General features: G+C 39.9%; 2 protein-coding genes and 1 non-coding gene across 7 annotated transcripts in view; 2 read left to right on the top strand and 1 right to left on the bottom strand.

The window, feature by feature from the left end:
- Window positions 1–18,665, bottom strand: part of LOC132258659 (uncharacterized) — a 38,525-nt gene that overhangs the window by 14,269 nt on the left and 5,591 nt on the right. For all 3 annotated transcript variants that reach the window (XR_009468284.1, XM_059756057.1, XM_059756058.1), the window contains exons 3-5: window positions 14,691–14,843; window positions 12,858–12,998; window positions 12,667–12,781 (exon numbers count right to left, since the gene is read on the bottom strand). Coding sequence is in view for 2 of the 3 variants with exons in the window: in XM_059756057.1 (XP_059612040.1) it covers window positions 12,667–12,781; window positions 12,858–12,998; window positions 14,691–14,843 (409 nt within the window). In the remaining variant the exon portion in view is untranslated. The remainder of the gene's footprint in view (window positions 1–12,666; window positions 12,782–12,857; window positions 12,999–14,690; window positions 14,844–18,665) is intronic.
- Window positions 523–16,172, top strand: LOC132258658 (probable multidrug resistance-associated protein lethal(2)03659). Of its 3 annotated transcripts, XM_059756053.1 has the most exons (13): window positions 523–749; window positions 3,098–3,416; window positions 4,237–4,467; window positions 4,540–5,630; window positions 5,982–6,210; window positions 6,286–6,526; window positions 6,656–6,856; window positions 7,401–7,600; window positions 7,662–8,007; window positions 8,093–8,243; window positions 9,190–9,420; window positions 10,340–10,632; window positions 11,012–11,861. In XM_059756053.1, the coding sequence occupies exons 2-13, from the start codon at window positions 3,322–3,324 to the stop codon at window positions 11,708–11,710; spliced, it is 4,008 nt and encodes a 1,335-aa protein (XP_059612036.1). In that variant the 5' UTR covers window positions 523–749; window positions 3,098–3,321; the 3' UTR covers window positions 11,711–11,861. The 3 variants fall into 3 exon arrangements, with proteins under 3 accessions (XP_059612036.1, XP_059612039.1, XP_059612038.1); XM_059756056.1 differs by lacking the exons at window positions 10,340–10,632; window positions 11,012–11,861 and adding an exon at window positions 16,114–16,172; XM_059756055.1 differs by lacking the exon at window positions 11,012–11,861 and having other exon boundaries at window positions 10,405–10,568.
- Window positions 8,990–9,087, top strand: Trnay-gua (transfer RNA tyrosine (anticodon GUA)). Its single transcript has 2 exons — window positions 8,990–9,026; window positions 9,052–9,087. It is a non-coding gene; the product is annotated as a tRNA-Tyr (tRNA).

Below are 18,665 nucleotides of genomic sequence, written 5' to 3' on the forward strand. Positions count from 1 at the left end.
AGAACACAAATTCTTGAACACAAATATCTGTGAATGCCGAACACACTTCTTGTCATAACAGTCCTAAATCCTTCTTGAGTCTCTCAAGTCGATCAAAGCAGTAAACGTCTTAATTTCTGCCAAGTGATGACTACCGAACATCTGCTGGGGATTTTCCCACACTTTTCCACTGTGATTTTAACGATCTTCTTCGAGATAGACTTGTATTTTTCGCCACCTCGTACTTGACCTTCCGCGGTGCGTCTTTGCGCGTGGCGCGAACTTCGGAGTGTGTGGATCCCACACCGAAATGCGCCTAATTTCGCACGTTTGAGCACAGGGACCGGAAATAAAAGTCATGGCTTATCAATTCGCTGTTGACTTGAATCTGTTGTCCTTGCGAAGTTTTTCTCTTGACACAATATTTGACTATTTTTTCCAACGATAATCCCATGCGGTGACACCCAGAACCGCTCTCAGCCGTTTTTCGAGCCACATTTTGATCATGTGTAAAATACAAGCACAATAAATGTGTCTTGATTGTGGCTCAAAGTACAGCAGAGCTTGAGATAGGGGAAAAGAGAGGCCAACAATCTTGAGCCGGCAGTTGCTTCTCAGCTTCGATCGCGAGTGGAGTGATTCTCAGTGGGAAGGGAAGATCAGCTGATTTCACAGCTCTTCGTCCTGCACTGTCTGGAAGTGCATACTGTTGCTGGATCTGCACTGGGTTCAGTGCTTTTGATCAGTTGTGTGTGGTGATCTTTCTACTGGTGCGTGATTGAGTAATAATTTTGTCAAGATGAGGCAGAAAAAACACGCTAAAAGTTCAATTTAGTGGAACGGTGATATTTTGTAGCTATTAGATGAATTTGCTAACTAGTCGCGAAACGCGAGATCTTTTGTGTGCTCCATCGCGGCAAATATTTATTCATCTTTATTTATTGTTGGAAACACTGACATCTTGAGATTATAGAACGAAGGGAATTAATCGGATTATTTGGTTTGCTCGGGGACCATTGACTTTGTCTGTGGCATTTCTTCGCTTTTCCCTCTGTCTCATTTCACTCAATGCCATTTTCACAAGTCTTTTTTCCCCTTTGTAGTATCTAAAGATATACATTCAATTTGTATACATACAATGTTCACAGTAAGTCTGTGTATGAAAGAGTGTGAAAAGCTTAATGTCTGCTGCTTTAAATGACAAGGCTTTTCTCCACAATTGCTCTATGTTTAAATTCACTTCCTTTCTTTTCATTAAAATATAAAACGTGGATGCTGGATTGTCGTGAGCACGTCTTGGCGACAAGCTATCGTTGATCCTATGTATTCAACAGCTGATTACTGTGTTTGACGAATCGAGAGTGAGAGTGTGAAAACAACCACGTGGTTCATTCAATGATATCATTCACTCAATACCGACGATATCAACACATTCTCTCGCCAATCGCTTAGCTTTTGATTAAAATGATTACAGAATGATGACATTCTTTTATCAATTGAACCAATTAATTCCAGGAAATAATCTCACAGTCTCAACCAGTTTGTTGCTCTCAGCAGAAGCTCTCCCTTTGTGGTCCCTCAATTGATTTGTTGACTCGCCTTACAATTTGCCTCAATTGAACTTGCGACTTAATCTTCCAGAATTCCCATTATCAAGTCCCCCAATTCCCAAAATAACCAATAAAAAGAGAGGCGTTTCACTTTAAACAATGACGACAATTCAAACTTATCAACTCTTTTTACAACCAATTGCTCTAATCAAACGAACATTTTTTTGCCATCCAATCAGCGCTGAAAATGAAAGTTTTTTCTCCGCAATTTAATATCGTTTCTGCTGGAAAATTAATAACGCTGTTGTCACAGCACAGATATTCGTAAAATGCTTATAAAGAGCGGCAAAGTGTTCAAGGTTGATGTGACTTAATTTTTCGCTGATTAATTTTGTGTGTTTTTGCAGAGTTGCACTGGTTGTAGATAAGAGATCACACACGTCCCAGTATGGTGTCGGAATTTCGTCAAGCAGTAATACTTCTGAGAAATAATTTTGCAATTTCTGAGATTTGCGCAAGAGAAGAGATAATGTAATCGACACAAGTCAACTTCAAATTCATTTTTCTTCTCATTAAGCGTTCATTTTCACATCAAAAACATTTTGTTCTACGTACGCTTTCAGCTCTGTATGCTCATCTCTGCGCAAGATTCACTACCTTTTATTTTGAGTTAAAAAAAAAACATACCGTGAACTTTCCGCGAATTGTGATTGACAATGGCATTGACCAGAGAGACGCGGAAAAAACGCGATATGGAGAGACCTCAAGATTCTGAGGTGAATTTTCGTGTGTATAAAAAAAAGCTGCGGATGAAAGGGTGACAAAGGGGAAAAATTTATGGCAATCATATCTCACGCTGAGCGATAAGGAAGCTCAGAAAGTGCGTTATGTGACACACAATTTTTGGCTAAAAATCCGAAAGAGAGAGATAGCGAGGGAAAGTGATAAAGTGTGTTGAGAAAGACCCAATGACTTACGCGCAACTTAAGTAGTTCAAGTTCACATTTCACCGTGAATAGACGCGGTTTTCGCCTTCGGCCCGCCGGCAATTGATTTTGAGGCTCGGGTTTGGCGGTGCGAGAAGGAAAATCCATCAAAGGCAAAAGTGTTTCCGTGTCGCCGTATTTTCTCTCTTTCTAATTTTCATAATAACATGGAGAGTGTGTATGGTAAAAGCTCTCCGTGTCTATTTTTGCCCCACGAACATCGGGTTAAGCAAATTTCATCCAATGATTCACACAATTCCCATTTAATTCTCAAACACAAACTCATTTCTTCGCGCACACGGAAAGTCTCTCGCCTTTTTTCCTTCACCAACAAAAGTAGAATATCGTAAAAGTCGACCATGTATTTTTTCTCATCCGGGAAAAAAAATGGAAAAATATTCTAATGACAATCCTCCGCTGCGTGCTCTTTATTTTATTTTAAAAGCGAGTCTTTTAGCGTTATTTTCTCGCCTCGAAAATTTGCATTTTTGAGCGTTGAATGGAAGGAAAAGTACTGAGTGTACTCCCAACGCTTTTTGTTGGTCGCCCTCATCGTGGCTAACATGAAATTTACGCCCACAGCTGATTCATAAAACTTCTCAACGAGTGGACACATTTTCTCCTCGCCACGCCAGGAAGCGAATGTTAATGTGAAAAGTGCGTGAAAGATGACAGTGGAAAATACTGCATGAATTGAACACATTTTTTTTATTAATTTACATTACCTCGCAAGTGGACTCGACTTTAAAGTGCATTTAGTGAGCAGGTTATATCACCATAAAGTGCTCTTGAAATAGACTGAAGCAATGATAAGATCAACAATTCAGTTGGTAAACAAAGGGAAGGGGCGGGAGAGGAATCCCGTGGAGACTGCCTCAATATTCTCCCTCCTGACATTCTGGTAAGTGAAATTTCTTTTTTTTTTCTAGCACACTTGCGTACCTCTGATAATGAACATGTCATTGAAGTAATTTTATGAACCAGTAGTAAATTCACGTTTTATATTGTGAATTCTGAATTACTGAAGTGTTTATACAAGCAAACAATATATTTTAGCACTAATCATTGCTGAATCACTATGGTATAAAATACTGATGATTTAACTATCTGAAAATTGTAAAATAACGGTGATACCAAATAGTGTAAAGAGTAGATTTGTGAGGCTATGCTAAACTGATTGACGTCAAATTGTCTAGGAAAAACAGTGTTTTGTATATTTGCTCTCTCTCTCTCATTTCAGTTGTAAGACAAAGATCAATAGTGAAACGTTAGCGTTTCTTTATCACTATCACAAAATAATTATTTCGAGTTTAACGTAAGATGATGATGATATTGAATGAATTATTTCAATGTACAAGTGCTCTTGTACTTCAATTTATTCATCAGCATGAAAGTTGCGCTGATAAATTTTTTGAGTTGTTATCGTGGAATGCGAGTCAAGTTCAATGGAACGATATCAATGACAGTGGAGTCAAATTGTCTCATTTTTCACTCTCAAAATGCCACTTATTCTCTTCCACTGATCAGCATTTCTCAAAAATGTGTCCCGAAAGTCATTCGTTATCAAATATTAAATTGCCACTTGTGAATTGAATTTCTATTTTTAAATTCATCATCTGAATAAATATTAGTTTCCCTATCATGAACTTATTGACTCCCAAATATCTATAAATATCTGTATATATGTAGGTATTGATGGAAATGCGTTGATGTCTTGTTAGGTGGCTGAAGAGCCTTTTCAAATTGGGCCTCAAGCGCCCCATCGACGAGGACGACATTTATGCCACACTCAAGAACCACAAAAGCTCTCTCTTGGAAGAGCAATTCACACGCCTGTGGTCGGATGAGCAGAAGAATAAGCACCCCCGTTTTCTCACTGTCATTCTCAAGTGTTTTGGCGCCAAGATATTTGGCTTTGGCATCATTTATACATCGTTGGACACGCTAATGCGGTGAGCAAATTATCACGTTGATATGGCGAAGTGTGCGTATGTGTGTGGAGAACTTGAGGAGTTTCTTATTAGTGTCTTCCAGCCACTTTGTCTGGGCGGTCTTGTGAGGTACTTTGCTCCTGGCCAGACTGAGATAACCCGCAACGAGGCATTCCACTACGCAGCCGGCATCGTTATCTGCTCCCTGGTGCCCGTCATCACGTTTCATCCCTTCATTCTGTACATCTTCCAGATCGGCATGAAGATCCGATTGGCATGTTGCGCTCTTATCTACAAAAAGTCCCTTCAGCTCACAAAGTCCGTGATGGAAGATGGCTTGAGTGGGCACGTGATCAATCTCATGTCCAATGATGTGGGCAAATTCGACACGGGCGTGAGTATGATTCACGATCTGTGGAAGGGACCAGTGGAGTTGATTGTACTTGGGAGTTTCATCTACATGGAGATTGGAGTGGCTGGACTTGTTGGTATCGCGGTGATGTTGAGTTTCATTCCATTGCAAATCTGGATTGGTCGTCGAGCAGCCACTTATCGTCTGCGCACGGCTAAGAGGACGGACAAGAGAGTTCGCTTCATGGACGAGATTATTCACGGAATTCAGGTCATCAAGATGTACACTTGGGAGAAGTCCTTCGCTAAGATCGTCGATACGATTCGTCGCAAGGAAATCCGAGCGATTCGAGGAACACTCTACATCAGAGGAACCTGCATTTCCTTCAATCTCATCTCACGCCTCTGCATCTTCCTCAGTATCGTCACATATGCTTACTTTGGAAACGTCACTGCCCGAAAAGTCTTTACTGTGACCTCATATTTCGGCTTCCTCTACAATTCAATGCTGCATTTCTGGTCGATTGCTCTCACCCAAGTGGCTGAGTGTCTCATCTCTGTGGCGCGCATTCAGGAGTTCCTCGAAAGCCCAGAAACCAAAACAGAACTGCTGCTCAACAATTATGAGCAGGAGGAGCAGGAACTCCTTGGGAACAAAATGAATGGAGTGACTCCCAATGACCATGTCGGCCGTCGACTGGCTAATGGAGAATTCGAGATCACAGAAATGCTTCAGAAGAAGAGAATACATCACAAGAGTGGTCTCAAGAAAGGCATTGTGTTTAAGCAAGCCTCAGCTTCTTGGTGTTTAGATGGGAAATCCAAGTCTATCGGTAAGGATAAGTTTCATTTGCACAGTCAGTTTCATATTTACTCCCTTTTATTCGTATCAGGATTCGTATAGATAGATAATAGGTGTAAATCTCTATATTCGTTATAGTCATCATGATCTGTTTACCATAACACTGTTCCTTATATCAATGTCAAGATTGGAATAAAAATATAATATACTCACGCAATAAAGATATGGAATGCTTTTTTCATGTTTTCATGCATAATATAATATCTTTCATACTAAATGAAGGTGTAAATTTAATAGTTACTCATATGCCATTAAAAGTTGAGTAGAATCGAGCAGTTTTGTCTCACAATTACTATAACTTGACGGTGTGAAATCTTTGCAGGAATCTGCGGAATTGACCTGACGGTGGAACCCAACAGTTTGTGTGCAGTCGTCGGACCTGTGGGCGCGGGAAAGTCCACTCTTCTACAGGTGATTCTCGGTGAACTTGAATTGGATGATGGACTTTTGACAGTCACAGGAAAGATTAGCTACGCATCCCAGGAACCTTGGCTCTTCGAGGGAAGTGTCCGAAGAAATATCCTCTTCGTGGACGAGTATGATGAGAGCAGGTCAGTTGGATTCTGTATATAATACTGTTTCTTGTGAAATGTATTGATAGGAGGAAATCCTTTTGATTCCAACAGATACAAGGCTGTCATTCGAGTGTGTGCGCTGGAGAAGGATTTGGCTATGCTCCCTTATGGCGATGCTACTATTGTGGGCGAACGAGGGATCAGTCTGAGTGGCGGCCAGAGGGCCAGAGTGAACTTGGCACGCGCCATCTACAAGAAGGCAGACATCTATCTCCTGGACGACCCTCTGTCCGCCGTGGACACACACGTGGGAAAGCACATCTTCGACAAATGCATCAAAGAATTCCTCAAGGTATTTGCAAATTGAATGGTATATTTAAAGTTAATAGCAAAATATTCCACTGGAGTCTAACCTTTTGCCACCGCCCCAAAATTACATCCATTCGACTCACGAAAATACACATGGCAAACAACAAAAAAGGATAAAGTTTGCGTGCTGGTGACGCATCAACTGCAGTATTTGAAGGACGTAAACCACGCTATTCTGATGAATGTGGGCCATATTGAGACTAGCGGTACATTTAAGGAGCTCAAGACCAGCAAGAGCTACAGTTTGCTGGCGAACGCCATCGAGGATGGGGCGAAGGAAGCCAAAGGCAAGACAGAGGCAGCAGATGACGAGGTAATGCTCTATTGGAATTGCGACGAGAGACGTACTTCCACAGATTATTATCAATTGTAGTATTTATGGTCGCTTTATTGCGACATTTGTTGTATGTTTTAAACTTGGCAAATGTTCACTTTTATATATATTATTTGATATAAATGGAATATTTAGTTTCAATAGTTTCTCCACTCTATGCTTAATGCCATTTGTTATAGTTGACATTTACTAGATAACCATATGCAACTAACGGTCGCACTCACTCATTGAGCTGTCTAAAAAGTTCCAAATATGGTCAAGGATATGTATATTTAATTTATCCGTTGTGTGCAAAGTTGGAGAAAGCTCAGAAATTATTTCTATGTGTCATAATCAATTAAGCTAAAGATAAATTCAAATATCAGAAGCAGAACGTTATTGAATTCCATGACAAATTTGCTCAAGTCCCCATTTGTTTGTATATGATTCAAGTAAAATGAGCTTTCCAACTTTGACTTGATTATATTTACAGAGCATTCTTCTAATGCCCTCCTATTTATCTTTCTCATTTTCGCTGTTGCAGAAGAAAAGCAAAACAAGCAGCAATTTAGCCCACCAACCGACAACATCCAAAGAATCTCAAGTAGTTGGAGCCATAGGATTTCGCACGTACAAGTCGTACTTCAAGTCTGTGGAAAGTTTTTGGACGGTTTCACTGGTATGCTTCCTGTTTGTAGCCGCTCAAGTGGCCATAAGTGGCGTCGATTACTTTGTGGCTAAATGGTGAGTTCTTTTATCCAATTACAGCGCATAAATCATTGATAAATCTTCCATTTTCTCTTAGGGTAAACTGGGAGGAATCTGTGTCATTCGAGAAATACCAGAGAAACGCCACAGACGGAAGCACAAGTCACGCTGGCGACGAAGAGGAATCCCGGAAGAGATTCATCTACACCTACGCCATTGCCATTATGGCGCTCCTGGGACTCACCCTGAGTCGCTCCTATTCATTCTTTCACATGTGCCTCAGGGCCTCGGTGAAGCTCCACGATAAGCTCTTCCGTGGCCTCACCAGGGCCAGGATGCTCTTCTTCAACACCAACCCATCGGGACGCATCCTGAATCGCTTCTCGAAGGATATTGGCTGCGTGGACGCACAATTACCTGTTGCCATGATGGATTGTATCCTGGTAATTATAGCTCCCAATGGCCAGTGACAGGCCAAAAAGTCCGCCCTCTATTGATGCTGACTAATGCCACTTTTTACCTCCACAGTTCTTCCTGGAGTTAATTGCCATCATCACACTGGTGGCGATTGTGAATTACTGGCTCCTCCTGCCAACATTCATAATGTCCCTCATGTTTTACCTCCTGCGGCACATTTACGTGAACACCGCGCGAAATATAAAGCGCGTGGAAGCTCTCAGTGAGTATCACTTCACCATCTAAATATCCTGTTTGTTTTCCCGCGTACGCAAAATCCATTCGAAAAGTTACCTCGTAAAAGTGGCAATTTAAACACGCGACACCGTACAAAACGGATATATGACCCCTACACTAATAGCTATGATTATGCGATCACATGAAATATTGCCGTACAGCCATAAAGTGTACTAACACTGATTTTTTGGGGACAAACAAATATTTGCTGGATTTTTTCCAAAAAATTAGATACACTGGCGTATATTTCAATCGTAAAAACGTCGTTCTGTTTATTTGGTTAAAATTTATATATTTTTTAATCTAAATAAACACTTATTTATTGTTTCATAATTTTTAGAGTTTTGTGAAATATTAGATTAATTTTCACTCCCAAAATATGTTCATGGTTTTAGAATGTTTTGCACGAACAAAACTTTCGCAAGTTGTCCTGAACATTGTCGCAAGTCACGTGAATTTATTTGACTCTGACTGTGACCGAAAACAATTTCGGCAAGCAATTAAGTTTCTCAGATTATTTGCTGGAAGACCAGCACAGAAATGTGATGAAGAAATCGATTCTGCAGAAGAACGTCGAGCGAGTCGATAAGCGCGTGACTATAATTATTGCGGTGAGTGTATGGTGTGCTGATTAAATTCTAACGAAGTCACCGAAGTGGAGCTTTCGTTTGCTACACTGTTAGAAATCGTGCCCCATCGCTGTTGGTCAGTGGCCGAGCGAGAGGCTTTCAGCCTTCGATAGCTCAGTTGGTAGAGCGGTGGACTGTAGTTGGGAGCCCCGAGCTCCAATGGTAATCCATAGGTCGCTGGTTCAAATCCGGCTCGAAGGAGAAGAGCTTTTTTTTTGCACGCTCACTGTTTTTCTTGCATTCTTCAGCACTTTCCATTGATTTTGAGCGATGCGACTGACTCCATTGTCCTCTTCTTTGCAGCTCGCAGTCCCGTGTTCTCCCACACGAACGCCACGTTGCAGGGCCTGGCCACAATTCGCGCCTTCAATGCCCAGCGAGTTCTGACAAATGAATTTGACTCGCATCAGGATCTCAATACATCGGCATGGTATCTCTATTTGGCAACAACCCGAGCTTTCGCCCTGTGGCTGGAGCTCGTGTGTGTTCTGTACATCACTTCCGTAACGATGAGCTTTCTCGTGCTCGGCAATGGTGAGTGGAATTTAATGGCATTGGACGTGACTCAACACAATACACGCTCTCATGCTAAATTTTATAGCACTATCGGGAATTTGCGGAGGAATGGGGGTCAGAAGTCACAGAGCTAGAGAAATTTCAGTGTGTGCGTGTGTGGGAAGTATTTTCAGCACTATTTTCCAAAACACTGCGCATAGATGATATTTATGCTCGCATTTATGTCACGAATTTTTCTCCGGAATTCATCCTCGCAAGTGCATCAGAATAATAATTGAATTTTATTGCAATTCACGCTCCCTGCATTATTGGATTTTATATCCTAAAATTCAAGGATATTGGGAAATAAATTGTACATAATGAATTGAAAATTTTCGTCGTAATTAGTTGAGAAAGTTAATTAAAATATAAAGTACGCTAAGCAAAATTTCATTACCTTTAGAAAATAGCTTGGAAAACAGTGACAGAAGCTTTTTGGAAGTTCTAAAACTAATATTCAGACAACTACTCTTACAAGTATCTTTATACTCTAATTTAAATATCACACAGCAATTTTTGGCTTAATTAAATGATATTCAACATGACAGCATGATTGCTGTCCATTTATATGCAATTTTCGGACATTCATTCTATCAATTTCAATGCCAAAATATCACTATAAAACTAATCTTTTGAAATTTTAAACAATTGTTTTTAAATATGCATAAGCTTTGCCGTTGTTTACAAAGCAACCAATTGGATTCTACATGGAGTAACTTTAATTGTGCAGTGAAATGAATTTTTAATCTCTTTCCCGAATGCTCTGCTGCTCTCGACGTCTGTCCCCGAATTGTCTGGCACTCCCATCCACCCATTTTGCATTTCATACCACAAATATATATATACAGATATGGCCATGGTGAGCAATGTTTAATTCTGAGTGTTGAACAATTTCTAGACGCTTTGGGAGGCAATGTGGGATTGGCAATCACACAAGTATTCAATCTTATCTTTATGTGCCAGTGGGGGATGCGTCAAACGGCGGAATTGGAAAATCAAATGACATCTGTGGAGAGGGTGGTTGAATATGCTGACCAACCGAGTGAGCCGGCGATGGAGACTGAGCCAAAATATCGACCACCGGTCGATTGGCCACACTCAGGTGGGCTCGCATTCACCAATTTCTCCCTCCGCTACACCCACGATGGAAAAAACGTGCTGAAGGATATCAATGTGTCGATTAGATCAAAGGTAGGCTATCATTTAGTCCTATAATCGTCCAATACTTCGCAATTTCCGCCGTCACGTTTTCCAGTCGATCCGCAATTCACGAACGCGGAATGTAAAAAGTGGATTCACCTTTTGTGAAATGCAAATTATATAGCAAGAATTCTAAGCGGAATATTTAATTCGGAGAAAATTTTTGCACTTGTTTTTTAGACAATGGAAAATGTGAGCTTCCAGGGGCAGAGAAAGTATGCAATTAAATGCAATTTAGTATGATAAAATGCATTTTCACAAAAACTATAATTTCCGTATGACACAAAGAAAATTCTTTCTATTTAATATAAAAGATTTTCACATTCTTTCTACTTCTTCTGAAAATTGTTCCTTTTCTTTTCTGAATCAGGAGAAAATTGGAATCGTTGGACGAACAGGTGCTGGAAAGTCTTCAATCATACAAGCCCTCTTTCGACTGGCTTTCAATGAGGGTTTAATAGAGATTGATGGAATAGATACCGAGACTCTCGGCTTACATGACCTACGAAGCAAAATCTCAATCATCCCACAGGACCCAATCCTGTTCACTGGCACACTTCGCCACAACCTTGATCCATTTGAGGAGAAGAGAGACGACGAGATATGGAGTGCTTTGGCACAAGTCGAGCTGAAGGAGGCTGTTTCGCACTTGCCACGCGGCTTAGACAGTAAAATGTCCGACGGAGGCTCAAACTTTAGTATGGGTCAAAGGCAACTAGTGTGCCTGGCCAGAGCCATCCTTCGCAATAATCGGATTCTGGTTCTAGATGAGGCGACTGCGAATGTGGACCCGGAAACCGACAGACTTATCCAGACCACAATTCGGGACAAATTCGCACAATGCACAGTATTAACCATTGCTCATCGCCTGCACACGGTCATGGATAGCGATCGTGTCCTTGTGGTGGATGCGGGACGTGTAGTGGAGTTTGGACACCCTTATGAACTTATCCAGAAATCCCAAGGGGGCTTCTTCAAGGCACTCGTGGACGAAACGGGCCCCACTACTTCAGTACAGTTGATAGAATTGGCGAAAAAGAGCTTCAATCGGGCGCAAATCACATTTTGATCACGCGGAGCAGATTTACACCCGCCAGCAACAATTGAGATTATTTTTCCGCTCGAAAAAGTCTTCATTTTTTTTATATTAAAATTGTATCACTCAATCATCCTCTTTTTTGTATATTTGACGTGAACTATAAATGGAATTTTCTGTGCGAGACTGTTTTTTGTGCTGCTTCTCAACGAGGAATAATAATGTGCAAATGGCAGAATTTTTTCCCACCAAATTCACCCCATTTGAGGAGCCCTTTGTCGCACGCTCTCGGGAGAATTGAAGGTAGACAGGCCAACAACTGTCGAATTGTAAATTAATTTGCTTTTATACATTATACAGCAGTGGCTTATTGCACCTCTGTGAGTGATTAAGGTTGGAGTTTTCATGAAATGTGTGAAATTATATGTGATCGAGACATGATAGCAATCTAACTTCAAAGGCAACTTTGAAAGTCTGCACTAAGCTAAATAATAGGGTAGAATTGTGTTGAGAAAACTTAAGGTAACCAAGAAACATTTCAGTTAAAGTGAAACATGCACACACAGAATGAATCATTTCTATAATATGAAGCATGAAATTTTCATTCCCTCCGCCTGACTGATTCTATGTTCTGTTTCCTGTTACCTTTTGGGAAGAACCTAACAAATTTCGTGTGGCTCACATTTGTATGATGTCATAAGTTGGATGAATTTCATTAAAATTACACACGCAATTAAACATTTATTGCCTACACTACATTCCCTGGTTAGCGCTTTTTCGGTGGAACAGAAAAGTTTGCATACCCCACTAATATTGTATGACGTCGACAGTGGTGAATTAATAACCGAGGACTTTTTTTCTTCTATGCCTCCTGACTATACTTTCGGCCACTTTTGCCGCACGCACATACATCCTGTGTACCGAAAAGTTTCGAGTCTGACCACAGGAAGGAATATTTCACAAAGTAGTGTAATATAAAATAAACTCACCGACTGAAGAGCCTGAGAACCACGCAAATAATGACGAACATGAGAGCCATGCCGACCAGCACTCCAATCATGGCGGGATCCACGTATGTCACAGGTTCAATTGGTTCATTCTTGCCTAGCATGTGTGTGAGGAGAAGAGGAAATGTTGATTTAGTGGGGGGTTGAATTTTTTTTCAGCTCATCGGCTTCACCTTTGCACTCAATACTTCCATCCTTGTTCACCACAGGACTCATCTCGAAGCGACAAATGCAGCGTCCATCGCGACACTCAGTCTGGAAGTTAAGGGCCTCGCACTGTTCATTGAAGAAGCAACTTTCGTTTATGGCAGCCTCTGGAAAATCGATAAAATCCCCACATCAGCACATCATAAGCGGAGTTAATTAAATTATCGTGTTGAGAGATTTTGCTGACATTATTAAAATTGTTTGTTATCTGAGCGCAATACCAATTTAATGTAAAATTAATAAACCTGGGGTAAATGAAATGCACTTCTGTAACATCCAAAACAGTATTACAATCCGGAAAACCATTATTACAAGTAATTTTCTGTCTCTCGTTTCAGTTGATTAACTAAACTTCTCTCATCGTCGAAAACAGGTGACAATATCACCAAAGTGAAGGTATAAAATTGCAGTAATCATACAACTTGTGCTGTGTGGTTATTAAGAGTTGACAACATGTTTTTTTCCACTAAACATAATGAGATTCATTTAAATTCCACGAAATTGCGTTGCGCGATAAATCTTTCATTTGCAATAATTTCCCTGTAACCCAACTGAGGTTTAGCATGGGAAACTTTATCAGAAATATGTTCTCTAGTGAATTTTAGATGTGCCAAAGTTTGCTTATTAGGTACACTGTGTTGTGTACTTTAGGTTTGTAAGTAATTAAATTATTCAAATTACCACTGGAAGGAATTTGTTGTATGCAAATTGTCTTGTAGTGTGAAATTGACAGAGAACATTTGGCTAAAAACCAATTTAGAAAGGAAATAAACAGGCAAAGGATGAAACTCTAAGAAATGTGGTTGCTGAAGAAAGAAGCTTTTTGTGGTAAAACCACAACCAAGTATAATGAAGCAAATTTTTGCTGATGTAACATGTTTACGATAATTAAATGCATGTATTGAAAAGGGTAAAACTCTGATGTATTTTCAAACAAAGGCATTATTTCTTCTTACTTAATTCTTTAACTTTTTTTACTTCAAATACTTGAACATGAAAGCTTCTCTTGTATTTGGTTGCTGAACTTTCTATTGTGCTTTGTGCAACATATCACGTCAATTCAAAAGATTTCCATCAAGTATTTATTTCACTCTAATTTACAACACGGTTTACTGGTACAGTTTTGTACCGCGAAGAGCAATTGAAGGGATATTGAAACTGAATGCAGAGTCAGTCGATGAACTTGTACATGTTGAATGGCTGTAGCATATGCATATTCATTGGGTTTCGGAGGATGGATATCGATTTATGTCTCAGCGGGGAATTTATGGGTATTTGCGGTGAATTCAGGCCAATTACAGGGGGTATGCTTTGCCACATTAAAACGCGTAAATTCTCGATTGAAATCTGGATGGAATTCCCCATTAAACACGACATTCAGGCCCGATGATGAATCTCGGACCCAGTGCGTTCCTGCTGATAAACCACATGCGATACTCTGGTTTATGGGCATACAATAAAGTGTTGTATAAAAGGGTTGATTGATTTTTTTCGCTGAATGCATTGCTAAATATTTTCTCTTGTATGCTTTCCATCCATTAATATCCGATACGATAATTAATTCTTGCTTTTAAATGTGTCACAGAAGTAACAATGAATATTACATGAAATCAATTGAATGCAAAAATGTGCGTGACAAATAATGATTTACATGAAAAATTGGGTTTCTCTGTGACGATAAAAAACCATCATACATTCAACATGATATTTCTCGTGTTACATGAAATTGAGTAATGTCACTGACATATACTTCTTTTTAATCAATTACAAGGCGAAAACTGTGAAAACCCTCTTCTCACCTTTTCCACATTTGTCTATGTGATTGGTGGCAGGTAGTTCGGGCACGCATTGGCATGATTTCTTCTTAGAGTCGCAGATGGAACCAGGAAAGCCACAATCATTTGTCACATCGCACTTGTCGCCAAACTTCCGATTTCCCCTGTTGGTGTAATCTGTAAGGAAAAGAAGGAAAGTGGTTTGTTTGAAGTGCTTACAAAACGAAACCAATTTTTCGACATGACATAAATTGAGTGGGTAAGAAATTTTCAGTACATTTTGATTCACAGTTCGCATCATTTTTTCGATTTGTGAGAATCAATACATCAAATTTTCAGGATGAGGCGATAAAATAGTAACCTCATTATTAGAGATCTCTTATATGTTGGTGAAAGTCCATTCATTTTTTTCCGAGAATCCTGGCATTACCACGAAAACAACATTCAAGATCAGTGAAGTGAGTTGATATTCTGTGGTTCTGTTATTCATATCTTCTCGCCAGAAGCCTCATTCTATCCTTAACACGGGGTGTTTTGGATCTTTACATAAAGTTTTCCCAAGTCATAAACTTCAGATCCAATTTACCCTCCAGAACACATGAGAATGTTCAGAAAAGAAGAAATCCACCTTCAGGCAAAATCTCTCGTGAGATATGAATGAAGTTGTTTCTGAAATCATGAATACACACAATTCTTTTCTCTCTCTCTCACCCTCCACCCATTCGCCATCTCCATTGCCCCTGAAGCCCAGATCCTCAGGGAAAGTTTCCTTACATGTGAAAGTAATAGTTTCATTTTCCATGGAGTGTGAGAAAATATTAATGACACCCGATGATTTATTGCATGCGGAATTCTTCATTAAATCCTCTCTAGCGTTCCTTTTCGGTGAAGGAGTAGTAAAAAAAAATCTATTAAAATCTTAATTTTTCCGCGCCGTTTCGTCTTTTATGCTGATGTGAAATATATATGAATTATGTGAGGCGCCATTCTAACAATGGAATTTCATAGACACTCGCTCACGATGGAAAACCATTGAAATTGGTGTGTGCGATGTATTAATAAATAATTCTGTATTTTCCTTCTACTGCTGAGGCATCACCAAACTCATCTTCACGCTTCGATACATAGAATAGCGACTAGTGAGGCTCCATGTCAGTGGCTGTCGATATAAATTGATGCGTCGACAATGAAATGATAATATTTAATGACATGATATTGAGTAATGAATATATTATGCACACTTTCGGATTAATGATTGTATCAAATAATGTATCTAATTCGTCATAGAAGACTAATTGTTATGGGTGAATTTACTAGTAGTCTGTGATTAATAACTATAGGCATTAATGCTAATTATAACAATGTACAATATGTATACGATGTATACAAATGATAATTTTTTACTTAGTTATGTTGTTGATTTATAGTAAAATTTGATACTCTTCAGATAAACGAAACCCCAACTATTTACCCGGATCACACATTCATCTGCCACTCTAGGAGACAATGAATTTGACAAGTTCACCCTGTGGGATATTTCGTCACGACTTCAGGGATATGGTGGGAAGCGGTATCAGCACGGCAAAAGTGATTATTACCACCGATGGTGATGTGAAAATCAAGATTGGCAGTTTGAGCCTTTCCAATTTGCATTTTGCACACACACTGTAGTTTTCAAGTAAATATCCTGCAAACGGCGATAAATTGTGCAAACACGGGATTATATGCTTGTTTGGCAGAAAATACCAATGTCTTGCGATACTTCTCGCACTACAAGAACATAAAGTAGGAACGATGGATCTCCAGTTTGGTGGAAAATGGTGTGTGTGCCATTGGCAAATATGTAATTAATGATTAATTTATGAAATTACTCCTTCAGAGGGTTTATTTATTCGTATTATAACACTTAGATTGGATCGTTTTTGGCAGAGGATGTGATACTGAAAAGTACTGGTCTTCCTGCAGAGGGTATAAAATACCCATTGAATATTTGATGTCATGAATTTGTATCATTGCTATTCTAGTCACATAAAGGGAGAAAATAAAAGATTAATTGAATTTTCATATTCATTTCTTTTGATGAACAAATTGATATGAATTTTTCAGAGAAATTCTTTTACGCTGTCAAAAGCTGCAATTATTTTTAGTTAGCTGCATATGCATTTTACATTCTCTTCTCAGTAGTCAATCAAGTGCAAAAATGTTTCGCTTTAAAGTCCTGAATAAATGATTTCTCCATGTACACAATACACTTTCTCCGCACGGCAGTGAACCCCGTGAGGCCCTTTTTTCCCGGCGCTCCAGCACTATGTACTGTGGCTTTTTCCCCAGTTCTAGGGGCCGATTTACTGGCGCCTCAATTCATTTTATGTTCAGTGTTCGCTTGAGTTTCCTCACATTTTCTTACTCTGTCGCTCAACTGCCTCGTCTTTTCTTAAACTTTGCCTCTCTGCTGTAGTATATTCATGCATGCTGAGAGAAAAGCCAGTGTGGTATGTTATAAATTCAACGCACAGACCATTGAGCGAGTCCAACCAGTGCGAGTTCATAAGTTCAACGCCACGGAAAAAGCTTCGACATGCAGAAGGGCAATACAAAGAGTGGGTGAGAAGAGCTCTGCTTCAAATTACACCATCCACTTCTCTTGATTTGTACACGGAGAATAACTCTGGCTGGAATTGTGCCACATTTGTCAGTTGGGTGGCCCTCCTCCAGGCCAAAAAGACACCCCGCCTTTGCGCCCGAGCTGTTCACTATATATACATTACTTCCCACATGTAAGCATTGTAATTTCAATTTAAACATCCCACAAATTCAACTTGCCTTACAACTTCATATTTATTTATAATTAAGCCTGGGCCTCGACTTCAACTTGAGCTTGCCGTGTGTAATCTTATCATTTGCGTATGGGGCTCTCTTATGCGGGTGTTCTTAGTTTCAAAAATTCACTCTCCGGCACCGCGCCCTGGGCGATAAATTACAAAGTTGACGGTACCTTTTCCCACCAGGCGCCTCCACTGGGGTCAAATTATCCGCGAACGGGAAGCAATTTGCAATAAATCATTGAGCATTTGCACTTTCGCTGCTTCCTTTCTTGTTTACCACTCAACGCGAAGGCCACGTAAGACAATGTGATATGTGTATTCTCTCACACAGCGCATCAGAAAACATGCGTGCAGTTTTGGCATGATTCCATTTTCGGTGGAAATACAGATACTCTTGTGACTGAATTTATTTAATTAAATTTAAATAAATGAACAATTTCAGCTCTGCACAAGAACATTTAATGCGAAACATCATATATTCATAAAATTCTTAAATGTAGAATAAAGATGAAGAACTGTTGTTAGCTTTCTTGTCCAGAGTTTCAAAGTCACCGCGTAACTTACTAAAGTGCGTGGGTGTTTCGAAAAACCACCATCCAATTGCAGATGCTATAAATATTGCTGACTCAACTCATAAAATTGCTCTCGCTTGGTCACATTATCGCTTCTTCATGTGGATTAATTCATTTCTGCACCTCCCTCTTTTGGGGTTCGTGTGCTTTTTGGCGCTCGTGGTCACACCATACATTCATCTAAATGATTCCATCGCGATATGGCCTGGTAATCAGGCGCCTCATGAAATTCATGTCGGAATGTATATTTCCCTCTTGAAATCGCATTCTCAAATGAAGTCCAGAACAGGTGAGAAGGTGAAAAATTTATTCAACATCACGTGGAGAAACATGAAATCTCTGATAAGGACTCAGTGAGAGCTGCTGAGTGATCTCATGACTATAAGATATGTGGAAATGTGTCTGAAAAGGAGTTCTACAATGACGGTTCACCGCAATTCTCCGCGAGCTTTTACTTCCCCTCTGACGTAGACTGCTGGAGAGACGGGGAGAAGTGCAAAAATACTGAAATATGGCACAATGCCAAGTTGAGCCATTATGCAGGGATACACGAGAAGCGAATCCGCACTCACCCTATAAATTCGCGGAAAGTTTAGATGACA

This window comes from Phlebotomus argentipes, unplaced genomic scaffold, assembly GCF_947086385.1.
Source record: "Phlebotomus argentipes unplaced genomic scaffold, Phlebotomus argentipes genome assembly scaffold_4, whole genome shotgun sequence".
NCBI lineage: Eukaryota > Metazoa > Arthropoda > Insecta > Diptera > Psychodidae > Phlebotomus > Phlebotomus argentipes.

What these genes read in the sequence shown, in the direction of transcription:
- LOC132258658 (XM_059756053.1), top strand. Translation starts at nt 3,322, where the DNA reads ATGATAAGATCAACAATTCAGTTGGTAAACAAAGGGAAGGGGCGGGAG. An exon ending in GCATCAAAGAATTCCTCAAG is followed by an intron (nt 6,527 to 6,655) that starts GTATTTGCAAAT and finishes ACAACAAAAAAG; the next exon opens with GATAAAGTTTGCGTGCTGGT. An exon ending in CAGAGGCAGCAGATGACGAG is followed by an intron (nt 6,857 to 7,400) that starts GTAATGCTCTAT and finishes TCGCTGTTGCAG; the next exon opens with AAGAAAAGCAAAACAAGCAG.